Source organism: Podarcis melisellensis (assembly GCF_964234715.1).
Source record: "Podarcis melisellensis genome assembly, chromosome: 6".
Lineage (NCBI taxonomy): Eukaryota > Metazoa > Chordata > Lepidosauria > Squamata > Lacertidae > Podarcis > Podarcis melisellensis.
In genome coordinates, this window is record NC_138538.1 from 31,852,733 (window position 1) to 31,866,410 (window position 13,678).

General features: G+C 42.6%; 1 protein-coding gene across 1 annotated transcript in view; it reads right to left on the reverse strand.

Moving 5' to 3' along the window:
• Positions 1 to 13,678, reverse strand: part of LGR6 (leucine rich repeat containing G protein-coupled receptor 6) — a 141,600-nt gene that overhangs the window by 61,287 nt on the left and 66,635 nt on the right. The window contains exon 4 of the mRNA XM_081914400.1: positions 10,297 to 10,368. Coding sequence (XP_081770526.1) covers positions 10,297 to 10,368 — 72 coding nt within the window. The remainder of the gene's footprint in view (positions 1 to 10,296; positions 10,369 to 13,678) is intronic.

Genomic DNA, 13,678 nt, shown 5'->3' on the forward strand with positions numbered 1-13,678 from the left:
ACTCTACAAGTCTAAAATTCACAATTACTTGATGGCTTCTTTTCAACTAGCTAGAAGGCTCACTTTTCTTGTGCTCCAGGAAAAGCTTATGCCTCATAAATTAACTTAACAATACTTAATGTGGCTTTGCCACAAAATCAGATCCATGCCAATAAATTATGTGTTGATGTTAAACACCCCAGTCTATTTCTGTTGCCTTTTATCCTTTAAACATTCAGTGGAAGATATTTCTTTTCGTTTCTTTTTTCTAAGAAGCAAAAGCACATTCTATCAAAAATGATTTATATGAAGCAATATTGCCCTTACAATGAGCTGTCACATTTCAAACAGATCAAAGGTGGCCTATGAAAGCGGGAACATGCTCTCAGGCTATGCTAATTCCAAAGTGATTCCTTTCCTTCCTTCCATCCGTCATCAGAATATATATGCTTACAACCGACTTGTCTGGTGGGGAAGGCTTCTCCTTTGTCAACATCAAAGCAACTGTCCCCGTGACTTCCAAGAAGTCACTCCTTGCATTTTAATGTTCAGCAATAATAATGATGATGATAATTACCCTATTCATGGGCTTAACATTTTTAAAGAGGTCTTTACTCTCTTTCTGTCTGCTTCCAAAATGTTTTTCCTAAAGACATGAGGAGAGGGTGGTGCACCAGTTCTATGGATTGAGATGTCTCACTGCTTCTTTGCAAGCAGTGTAATAGAAGTCAATATGTTGAAGGACAGAATTTATTGGGCAAATTCTTCTGTCTTTCCTTCTTCTTTGAAGTCAGTGTTGGAATAATTTTGCAATATGGGGTGACAATGGAAAACAGCCAGCTGGAACAATGGCTTCTATTGCATCTGCCTCCCCTTGCTTGGATTAAGCACATGCTGAGGAATTGATAGTCGCCATTTTCTACCTAGATCACCAGTGTTACATGTGTTTAGTCTGGGACATGGGACTTTGGCCCATTTTCCTCCCTCACTTTTTTCCTTTTGAAGAAGGTACCTCAATTATATAAAGGTGGCACAGTTGTTGAAACATGGAAACATCTCAAACGGGCTACAAAGAATAGCCCACGTACAGACAGACCAGAGCTTCTAAAGCACCCTTTATATAAGGTGCACTCTCTATTTCCACAAGTCAAGGAACCCTCTGAGGAAACCTTCACTGTAGTTTGGGGGACTGCAGTCAGAAATTGCACATTTCTTATTCTCTATTAATGTATATTTTGCTCAATGCCAAAACAGCCTTCCACATATAATATTACCAAAGTTGGGCACCATGCTGCCATGATGTAACATGTAAACATATACATAACTAGAGTGATATGACTTTGTGTGTGAAAGATAAAATTGCCTTAAGGATCAGAGACACCATGCTCAGGAAAAGGTGGCTGAAAGATCTTGAGCTGACTTTTGAAGAGGGCTTCAGAATCTGCCATGCTTCAGTTCTAATACTTGCAAATGGGGACATATGAGACGGCATTATAAGCATCTCTGTGGGATGTGCATTCAAAATGTTGCAGAAAACCATGCTGCTTCCATTGTCTTTTATTTTCATTTGAAAGACAAGCCTCAAGAGTCTTGTCTGAGCTTTTAATCCAATCAAGCTCTCTTCTTTTTCTCACTCTTACTGAAAACGCAATAATTATAACTTATAGCACCTGCTTGCCTTGGAAGTCTTTGGTTTACTTTTGGCTGGCAGAGAAACAGAGTGTACCCATCTGCTTTAGGTAAGAGCTTGTTGTAACCACAATGTTGTTAATTAGCCTGACACACGACTCTCCTAGAGCGCGCATGGTATGCCCTTACCACACCTATAAAACTGCTGGTAGACGGACACTTTGCCAGGGAATCACGACTGAATCACTGCCTTAAAGAAGGCCTAGCATCTGACATGTAGTTTAGAGTTTTTGTCATCAGGTGTAGATGTGCCTCTTCAAATCCTCTCATTTTGTGCAGACTGCAAATGAGAAGAATGCAGACGAAAGGAAGCACAAGGATTGCACAAAGGACTACTTCAAACTCTCTTGCCCTGCCTCACCCCATCATTAATGACTTTGTGCTGCTTCCTCCTCAGGCTTTTCTGTCTGCATCTCTTCAGAACAGAACAGCTTTGCCAACTTGGTGCCCTCCAGCCAGCACAGAGCTGCAAGTTCAAAACACCGAGGACAAAAGCTGCAATAGCAGGCGCTGCTAATAATTCATGGTCCTGATTGCCAGAGGTGTAAATGAGTGCTTCGGAACATATATGGAGCAGCCAGGCAACATCTAAAAGAGCCTTTGCCAACTTGCTGCCTTCCAGATGTTGTCAGACTACAATGTCCATCAGCCTCAGCCAACAAATGCTGAACTCCTGTAACTTTTTATACCACAAATGTTCACTTTATTTTTTGTCTGCTTTTGTTGTGCAAGTGTGCCTCTCTCCCAGACAGCAAAAAGGCAATAACATTGTACAACACCACAGAACACATAAAGTGGGATGGTTATGTGGACAGTCCGGCATAATTCCACCACTAATATATTGTTATTGCACCAGTAACATGTTGCAGAATACACTCGCCAAAGAAACAAACAAACCCACGTCAAAAAAAGTCTGAAGGGCCATCTGTTAATTTTGATATATTATGGCATCATAAATACAAACACCTCCTGCATCACAGATTATGGGATCCCGCCCCCCAATTTTGAACCTGTAAATATCACATGGAGAAACAATAAAGGCAACATTGTACAATTCTGCCTCATCTACCTGTCCTGGCCTCCAATGTGCAAGCCTTTTAATACCTACACCGGTGTGGAATATTTTATGGAGTGCTGCTTGATTTCCAAGCAGTAGGTAAGTTAGCATTCTATGAAACGAAACACTTCAGGGCAAATGGAAAAACCACAGCCTCTAGGCAAATGTAAATAAACGATTCAGGTCCCCACTCAACTTGTAATGTTTGGAAGCCACTCGACAGTGATCTATGGATGCTCCAGGTTGGCAATAAATATATAGTAGACTTGTGGAAAATTACTCATAGATTCTAAATGGAAGGAAATACAGACCTGGTCTTTCTTCTGATAAAATGACCAACCCTGGGAAGATACAGAAATAATAGAAGGGCATTTGACAGGAAGCCAATTTGAATGAAGAAGTATTGGCAGCCCCAATGAAATCTGAGGAAATCAGCTTAGCTTCAGATATTGCTTAACGCACAAAGCAGCCTGCTAAGGGGGAAACTGTTTACTCAATGACTTTTCATCTCTCTCAAATCAGACCTAATTTATCCTAATAACTACTAGTCTAATGGGACTTAATGAGGGCAGGGAGATCTCCAAAGAGTGGATTTTCCCCTCTATTAAATCTGGATGCAGGAAACAAATTGCCATTGTAGAGGGGTTTTGGTTTCTTCTTTCTGTAGGGAGGATGCAATAAACACTCTTTCTCCTCCTGTGATGGAACTCCTATTTGGGGACTTCCCTGGCTTTTTTCTGGCCCATGTAGGACCAGTCTGGATAGTTAGCCTTGGTGAAGACTTGACGTTTTCATCCCCCCAAAAGTTTTTTATTTGAGTTTCCATTGAAATGAGGCAGCATTTTAATGTTTTAATGTTGTATTTTAATCTTGTTTTTAAAGTTGTATTTCAATCAATTTGTTTTATATCAGTTGGTAGCCGCCCTGAGCCCGGTCTTGGCTGGGGAGGGTGGGGTATAAATAAAATTTATTATTATTATTATTATTATTATTATTATTATTATTATTATTATTAGGCTTGTTTTTATCAGGTAAAATATCTGTATAAACTAGTTTGCATTAAAATTGCCTCCCCTTGATGTGTCCTACCCATTCCTGCAGATGCGATTTAACAGCTGTAATGTGTAACAATGTTCATCAATAGCAACCTGACAGCAATACTCATGGGTGTTGTTGTTGTTGTTTAGTCGTTTAGTCGTGTCCGACTCTTCGTGACCCCATGGACCAGAGAACGCCAGGCACCTCTGTCCTCTACTGCCTCCCGCAGTTTGGTCAAAATCATGCTGGTAGCCTCGAAAACACTATCCAACCATCTCGTCCTCTGTCGCCCCCTTCTCCTTGTGCCCTCCATCTTTCCCAACATCAGGGTCTTCCACTGCCCCCCGCAGTTTGGTCAGACTCATGTTTGTAGCTTCAAGGACACTGTCCAACTATCTCGTCCTCTGTCGTCCCCTTCTCCTTGTGCCCTCAGTCTCCTCCAGCACCATAATTCAAAAGCATCAATTCTTCGGCGATCAGCCTTCTTTATGGTCCAGCTCTCACTTCCATACATCACTACTGGGAAAACCATAGCTTTAACTATACGAACCTTTGTTGGCAAGGTGATGTCTCTACTTCTCAAGATGCTGTCTAGGCCTGTCATTGCCCTTCTCCCAAGAAGCAGGCGTCTTTTAATTTTGTGGCTGCTGTCACCATCTGCAGTGATCATTGAGCCCAAGAAAGTAAAATCTCTCACTACCTCCATTTCTTCCCCTTCTATTTGCCAGGAGGTGATGGGACCAGTGGCCATGATCTTCGTTTTTTTGATGTTGAGCTTCAGACCATATTTTGCGCTCTCCTCTTTCACCCTCATTAAAAGGTTCTTTATTTCCTCCTCACTTTCTGCCATCAAGGTTGTGTCATCTGCATATCTGAGGTTGTTGATATTTCTTCCGGCAATCTTAATTCCGGCTAGGGATTCATCCAGCCCGGCCTTTTGCATGATGAATTCTGCATATAAGTTAAATAAGCAGGGAGACAAAATACAGCCTTGTCGTACTCCTTTCCCAATTTTGAACCAATCAGTTGTTCCATATCCAGTTCTAACTGTAGCTTCTTGTCCCACATAGAGATTTCTCAGGAGACAGATGAGGTGATATGGCACTCCCATTTCTTTAAGAACTTGCCATAGTTTGCCGTGGTCGACACAGTCAAAGGCTTTTGCATAGTCAATGAAGCAGAAGTAGATGTCTTTCTGGAACTCTCTAGCTTTCTCCATAATCCAGCGCATGTTTGCAATTTGGTCTCTGGTTCCTCTGCCTCTTCTAAATCCAGCTTGCACTTCTGGGAGTTCTCGGTCCACATACTGCTTGAGCCTTCCTTGTAGAATTTTAAGCATAACCTTGCTAGCGTGTGAAATGAGTGCAATTGTGCGGTAGTTGGAGCATTCTTTGGCACTGCCCTTCTTTGGGATTGGGATGTAGACTGATCTTCTCCAATCTTCTGGCCACTGCTGAGTTTTCCAAACTTGCTGGCATATTGAGTGTAGCACCTTAACAGCATCATCTTTTAAAATTTTAAATAGTTCAGTTGGAATACCGTCACTTCCACTGGCCTTGTTATTTGCAGTGCTTTCTAAGGCCCATTTGACTTCACTCTCCAGGATGTCTGGCTCAAGGTCAGCAACCACACTACCTGGGGTATACGGGACATCCATTTCTTTCTGGTATAATTCCTCTGTGTATTCTTGCCACCTCTTCTTGATGTCTTCTGCTTCTGTTAGGTCCTTTCCACTTTTGTCCTTTATTATGGAAATCTTTGTACGAAATGTTCCTTTCATATCTCCAATTTTCTTGAACAGATCTCTGGTTCTTCCCATTCTATTGCTTTCCTCTATTTCTTTGCATTGCTCGTTTAAGAAGGTCTTCTTGTCTCTCCTTGCAATTCTTTGGAAATCTGCATTCAATTTCCTGTATCTTTCACCATCTCCCTCACATTTTGCTTGCCTTCTCTCCCCCGCTATTTGTAAGGCCTCATTGGACAGCCACTTTGCTTTCTTGCATTTCCTTTTCATTGGGATGGTTTTCGTTGCTGCCTCCTGTATAATGTTACGAGCCTCCATCCATAGTTCTTCAGGCACTCTGTCCACCAAATCTAAATCCTTAAACCTGTTCCTCACTTCCACTGTGTATTCATAAGGGATTTGACTTAGATTGTATCTTACCGGCCCAGTGGTTTTTCCTACTTTCTTCAGTTTAAGCTTGAATTTTGCTATAAGAAGCTGATGATCTGAGCCACAGTCAGCTCCAGGTCTTGTTTTTGCTGACTGTATAGAGCTTCTCCATCTTTGGCTGCAGAGAATATAATCAATCTGATTTCGATGCTGCCCATCTGGTGATGTCCATGTGTAGAGTCGTCTCTTGTGTTGTTGGAAAAGCGTGTTTGTGATGACCAGCTTGTTCTCTTGACAGAACTCTATTAGCCTTTGCCCTGCTTCGTTTTGATCTCCAAGGCCAAACTTGCCAGTTGTTCCTTTTATCTCTTGACTCCCTACTTTAGCATTCCAATCCCCTATGATGAGAAGAACATCCTTCTTTGGTGTCACTTCTATAAGGTGTTGTAAGTCTTCATAGAATTGGTCAATTTCAGTTTCTTCAGCACCAGTAGTTGGTGCATAAACTTGGATTACTGTGATGTTAAAAGGTCTGCCTTGGATTCGTATCGAGATCATTCTATCATTTTTGAGATTGCATCCCAGTACAGCCTTCGCCACTCTTTTGTTGACTATGAGGGCCACTCCATTTCTTTTACGGGTTTCTTGCCCACAGTAGTAGATATGATGGTCATCCGAACTGAATTCACCCATTCCCGTCCATTTTAGTTCACTGATGCCCAGGATGTCAATATTTATTCTTGCCATCTCATTTTTGACCACCTCCAACTTACCCAGGTTCATGGTTCTTACATTCCAGGTTCCTATGCAATATTTTTCTTTACAGCATTGGACTTTCCTTTCGCTTCCAGGCATATCCGCAACTGAGCGTCCTTTCGGCTTTGGCCCAGCTGCTTCATCAGCTCTGGATCTACTTGTACTTGCCCTCCGCTCTTCCCCAGTAGCATGTTGGACGCCTTTCGACCTGAGGGGCTCATCTTCCAGCGTCATAACTTTTATATGCCTGTTGTCTTTGTCCATGGAGTTTTCTTGGCAGGGATACTGGAGTGGCTTGCCGGTTCCTCCTCCAGGTGGATCACGTTTGGTCAAAACTCTCCACTATGACCTGTTCATCTTGGGTGCCCTGCTCGGCATAGTTCATAGCTTCTCTGAGTTCTTCAAGCCCCTTCGCCACGGCAAGGCAGTGATCCATGAAGGGGATTCTCATGGGTATGGTGGCTTAAAACAATTTTATGAAAGTGGAATATCTGTGGCTATATCCATAGCAAGGTTGGGGGGGGGGCAGATTATAGGTTATACCTCCATAAGATCATGGGTAGGCATTTGACTCAAGTTCTTTCAAGCTGCATGACCTGGTGACAATTTTGACCATTTGCAGTGGGAGTTAATGTTCAATCCAAATGTTATAAACACGGATGGAGTTCAGATGTGACATTCACTCTCATTTCTATATCTTCATGCCCAACATCACATACAAAGAGAGGATCTATGATGAGATCCATGTACTGTACTTGAGAAGACCACATATTTCGCTCCAGTGTGGTTCATGAACCACAGTGCCATTAGAAGTGGAAGGTCTAACTTCAACATATTAAAATGCATAACCTTTGGCTACCCCAAAGAATGTCAACCAAACGGAAGCAAGGATGAGAGAACAAATACCCAGGTATGATTACTATTGCAATCATTCAGATATACGGAGACCTGAATAACGTTGGTTTAAAGACTTATGGCACACTGTTTCTCCTTTCCACAGTACGAGGTATATATTTATATGATTCACTTCGGTGGAAGAAAAGGATCTCTCCACACAACAAATGCTAATTATTCAGTTTCAGCCAATACATTACTGCTCATTGTTGAGGGGGGAGAGTAGATGCTTCATGTGCTTGGATGCTCTCCAGACCACATGATTGGAGGAGAAAGTTCAAAATCACCTCTTTTGTATTGAAAGTGCACTTGCTTTGAAAGAGATCCTATAAGAATCTGACTTGGATTTCATTGGTAAGTCCATACTCCCATTTGCTTCGAGGAGACAGTTCCTGCAATAAGATCTTGTCCCTTTCAGAGAGCAAACTGCCTCAAAAACAAAAGAAAACGGCCATTCTCAGGGACAGCGAAAGCTCATATGTCCCACAGCTAAAATGCAGTCACCTCTGGGCTGGATGGTTTTAACAGCACAGCTGTGCGAGGGAGGAGGGAAAGGAAATTATGATGTGGAGAGCTGTTTGAATTAGGAATCACAGAGGGATTGTACAATGAATGGCACTGCATAATGACTTGCCATGGAACTAGGCAAAGCATCTGTCATTAGAAAAATTATCTTTTAACATCTCCAAAGATCATGTTTATTCATCCCAAAGGTAATACCTTTGTCCATGTGCATTCTCTATTGGCCTCTTATGGAGGCTAATAACTCAAAGACTAGATTGTTGAGTGACAGCATTAAAAAGCAATTTCATCAGAACATGGCTGTTACAGGGTGCTATCAGACAGTGGGTTTGCAAGTGTCATGCTTGCAGATTGAGTGCCCTACACTAGCAAGCCACATGGGAACTAATCTCTATACTAAGAATTCCTAACACCAGCAGGATTAGTGACATGAGGGAGAACAGCACAGAACAAATTGGTGGTGGCAGCACAGCCCTACTTTATATTTCGCATTCCCTGCGATAACACACTTTTAAGCTTTGGATTGGAACAAATGGTAATTTAGGTTCCACGGATTGTCATTTGCTGCAACTGAGCATTAAAGAGTGGGTTTTCATGGGGAAAGTGCTGGGACATGAAAAAGAAAAAGTGCTCAGACACAGCGCTTTAAAATGCAGACCTGCTACTAGAAAGCATGGGGCAAAGGTAAGTGGAGGAGCCCCAAGACTAGGTGTCAGGATCATATTTCTCTTCTGTTGAAACAGCTTTGTTGTATCCTGGTTCATTTCTAAACTCAATCAAAGTCCTGATACTTACCTTTAAAGCTATATAAGGCTTGAGGCCCAGGTATCCTTTGGACTAGCTTCCTCCATACCAATGAATCTACTGAGATTTTTTTAAGCAGATGGGAGTGAAGGGCCATAAAACTTGGGAAGCTCTTTCAGGAGTAATATATTTTATTCCACTGTGTTTCTTGTACTTTAAGGTAATTCCAGGTGACCTGTTTATTGGACATTCATCCTGATCTGCTGTTGAGGTTAGTGATGTTGAACAAAAGCAGGTATTATCACACATTTCCCAGTGCATTTTGCCATCACTTTCCTTATCACAAAATGTCCAATATTTTGGGGAAGCGAATTTGCCGACATGTAATGGAAGCACCCTTAATGCTGTGTGTAACTCGTTGTGTGACAGAACTACTGCTGCCCCGTGGCCATTTGGCTCCAGAGTCTATGAACCTTTTCTGTGTTTACAAACTAAGGATAGCATTTCATGCTTCTGCTCAGTTGGGCTCTAGTCCATGAAAGCTCACAACCGTTCAACTGTTAATCCTGGTCCCAGAGAGAACTCAGATAGAGTGGCAACCACATCAGATGTCTCCGCACTCCTGCTTCCAACTTCCTTTAGCTCAAATTCCGCACTATTGTCTTTTTCAAAGAAAGAAATGGAACCATGGATTTAGCCAACCGAGGTACTGCAATAAGACATAAGGCGGTATTAGGAACATAGGAAGCTGCCTTAAAACAAGTCAGACCATTAGATATCTATCTCAGTATTATCCAGTCAGTGGCTCCAGGATTTCAAACACAATTCTCTCTTAGCCCCACCTGAAGATGCCAGGGATGAAACCTGGGACCTTCTGCAAGCAAAGCAGGTGCTCTACCATTAAGATATGATCCTTCAAAAAAATTTTTTTACGAAATGCTTCCAAATATTTGTGTCCGTTTGAAAATTACCTCCCAGTTCTAAAATTTCTGATGCTTTGTACCATATTATTTTCTCTAGCACCTGCTCAGAAGACTGGAAGCCTGCCCTAAAGGTTCCTATTAAAAACTTTACTGGATTCTTTAGAGGGGGAAATGTGATGCCTCAGTGGTAGAGCATCTGCTTTGCATGCAGGTCCCAGGTCTCATGGTTGGGCTGAGAGAGATTCCCATCTGAAACCATAGAGAGCTACTGCTAGTCAGTGTAGGCAATGCTTAGTGAAATGGACCAATGGTCTGGCTCAATCTAAGGCAGCTTCCTATGTTCCCATTTCACCCCAACCGCTAAAAATATTCTTGTTTAGACAAGCCTACTCAGATGCTTAGAACGCTGAGGTAATTCTACTCTGTTTTAGTATTTTAGTATGTTTCAGAGGTGTGTTTTTTAACCAATCAAGAGGCGTACAATTTTCTTGAAATAAAATACATAAATAAAATAAAGTATTGAATAACACTTGTTTCAGAGATCCCATAACAGCTTAAAGGGACAATCCATTAGGACTTACAGTGATTGAAGGTTTGGAAGATCCCACAGAGCTTCTGCTGGGATGCGACTGAGCTGATTGTTCTGTAACATCCTATAATTCGAAGGGGGGAAAATGACAACTTTAAAAAATAACCCTCAACACAATAAGGTATACAGAATTCCAACCCACCCCTCAACAAGATTTCAGAATACAGATGCTGTTCAAGGCACAAAACCTTCCATTAACAAGGCCACAGGGCTGCTGAATACAGGTCTAGGAATGGCATTCCAAAGCCTATTTGTCCTGAAACCACAGACTCCATTGCTTGCATGAATTGTGGGCAGAAATGTAAATCTGTCAAGGGCTAATGTTTTTTCGGTGTAAAATCTATACAGTGGTACCTCGGGTTAAGTACTTAATTCGTTCCAGAGGTCCATTCTTAACCTGAAACTGTTCTTAACCTGAAGCACCACTTTAGCTAATGGGGCCTCCTGCTGCGCCGCCAGAGCCCAATTTCTGTTCTCATCCTGAAGCAAAGTTCTTAACCCAAGGTACTATTTCTGGGTTAGCGTAGTCTGTAACCTGAAACGTCTGTAACCCGAGGTACCACTGTACAAAGTAGCACCATGATTCCTGTGACTTAGTATATCTTATGCATATGTAAGTGAACACCTGGAATTAATTGGGAATTAGTTTAGGGAAAAGGCCACTCTGTTCATAATTATTGTTACTTTTTACATAGCACCATCAGTGTGCATGATGCTTCACCGGGTATAAAAGGACACATATCTGCCCAGGCAACTGACCATTTAAAATCTGACACAGGAAAAGTGATAGAAGAGCATGATGTAAATTGAAACCAGGATAAAGAGGGAAGTAATGAGAGATTGTTTCAGTTCCCTGTGCTTAGGCTTAGTTACAGGTGCGACACAGAATGGCATGGAAACTAGGTGTTATGGAAAAGGTGGCTTCTGAGGAGGGATCTGAAAGAAATAGCATGCAGGTGTCTAGGAGAATATTTGCATTCCTTTTGTGGAGAATATAGATACGGTGAAATTTCATCGGAGTTCTGATATTATATTACCACAATGATTTTTATTCTGAAGAGTAATTTTAGGCCTCTTGACATTTTTTGGACACCTCAGAAAAGTGAGAATGTCCTGTACAGATCTGTGCAAAATCACCCATAATGTTATGCCTAGGGATGGATGCAACTTCAGATTCTGAACATGCACACTAGTTCCAATAAAACCCCAAATAAGGGCACCCAATTTCAAAACTGTTAAAAGTATCACATATGTCATGTATTCTGCCCATTTTGTACTTCTCTACTGCTACAAAAGGGTTCCTTGAGGTATCTGGAGCTGATCTCCACAAACAGAAAAAATCATGTAGTAAAGTCCTTCTGGGACTGTATGCTTCAGGCTTCGAACATGGAATCACATTTTTTACGCAACCCTCACGTTAAACTTTCTGCAGGCAGAAAATTGCACACCAGAGTGAAAGGTTCCAGCCAAAAAATCTCCCTCATGCATAAATGCACCTGGCTTCAGGGACATGGGGGAGGGGAGCAGGGCACCCTGGGTGTCATCCTGAAGGGGGGGTGACATTTGGCGCAGGCAGGCTCCCCCGCCCGCGACTTCCCCAAGCACAGCGAACGGCAAAGTGGCAAAGCAGCTGCTGCGGCTCTCCCCCCTTCCCCAGCTCACTGTATGCTTCCAGGTCGGGGGGGGGGGAGGGCGGCCCTCGGGGAGGATTGCGCAGCTGCACCGAGATCAGCCCCATGGGCAGATAACCCAGCCCCTTGGGGGCACAGCATGTGTGCCACTCTGGGTGCCAGAGCACCCAGCTCTACCACTGCCTGGCTTCACAAGCTCTGGTGATCAGTTGGGGCATGCACTATGTGCTGAAACAGATTCCATACTCCTGACTTTAGAAAAGTATTATTATTATTATTATTATTATTATTATTATTATTATTATTATTAAATGCACAGAGCTTAGAACTTGGACTGTGCTAGTAAGTCTTTATGGAGATGCATCACAGCTCAGTGGAAGACCACATACTTGCATGTAGAAGGCTTGAGGTTCAGTGCCCAATATCACCAGGTAATGCTACAACACACCCACAGCCAGTCAACATAGATAGTACTGTGTTAGATTGGCCAATGGTCTGACTTCCTACAAAGCAGCTTCTTATGGAAATGGTAGAGCACAGAAGGTACCGTCTTCCACCCACCTCTTTCTTTATTGCTCTGGCTTAGCATGTTATGAACAGCCAGGGATAAATGACAGACGTCACGGTCAAAAGGAGTAGTAAAGCTGCACTGTGTGGGGCCAGGCAGCTCATTTCTCTTTTTGGAACAATGGCTCTAATCACAGGGCTCAGTGGACATGCTGCAGTTTACACTGGGAGTAGCCTGCCAGCCCCACTGTTTTCAGTAAACATCTCTGACTAATGATAGTAATTTGCATTTACCCAAGTAAACACTAGAAGCACAACGTGGACAGTGCAGGTCCCTAGGGTGCTGTGTTTTCTTTCTTCACTACAAAACAGCAGAGGACAAAAGGTGATTCCCAAAAAAAATACTCATCGTCATATTAAAGAACACCCAAATGAAGAAAAACAATCAAACATAGTTTCACAGATCTAGTATATATGAAATGTAAGAAGAACCCGACTGGATCAACTTGCTATAACTATGCCTTTTAAATATATGGAACAGTGATACAGAATTATACAGAATTAGCCAAGTTGATGAATGTGATCCAGATAATAAACACATGGAAGCAAAATATTATAAATTAAACAAATTCAAGAAAACTCTTTGACAAGCTTATTGACAGGTTAACAGGTTGCTTTATTCATGAGTGAAATGGAGATGGGAGGCACCAGCTGGGGAACCTCCAAGGGAACCCCCAAGGGGCTCAGAGCCAGAGGACTGGTGGCAGAACAATGATGAGTGGTCAGAGGGAGCAGACTGGAAGGAGGTGGTGTTGGAAGCTGAAGATGTAAGATGCTTTAGTGAGCAGGGAGAGTCTGTGGCAGAGAGCAGTCCAGCACCAGAGGCAGAAGAGGAGGCTGCGGAGGAGGGGGACCAAGAGGCAACAATGAGTGAGGTTGGTGATGAAGCCAGGCAGTCTCCCTCTCCTGCTGCAACCAGCTCCCCTCCGGCCAGGTCTCCCAGAACCAGAAGAGGTATGAAGAGGGCAGAGTAAAGACAGACAAACTGAAGGAGCCTCAGATTGCTTGGGAAGGAGCTGGGGAGGAGGAGACTTAGGGAGCTGGGTGAAGGCAGAGACCTTCAGTCCTCACAACTGCCATATTGGGGCAAGATCTACTGGGAAGAGTTGCTGTGCTCATTTGGCCTGGCCTCCTAAGCGGTTTTTTAAAAAATAAATATTATTTTATTATTATTAT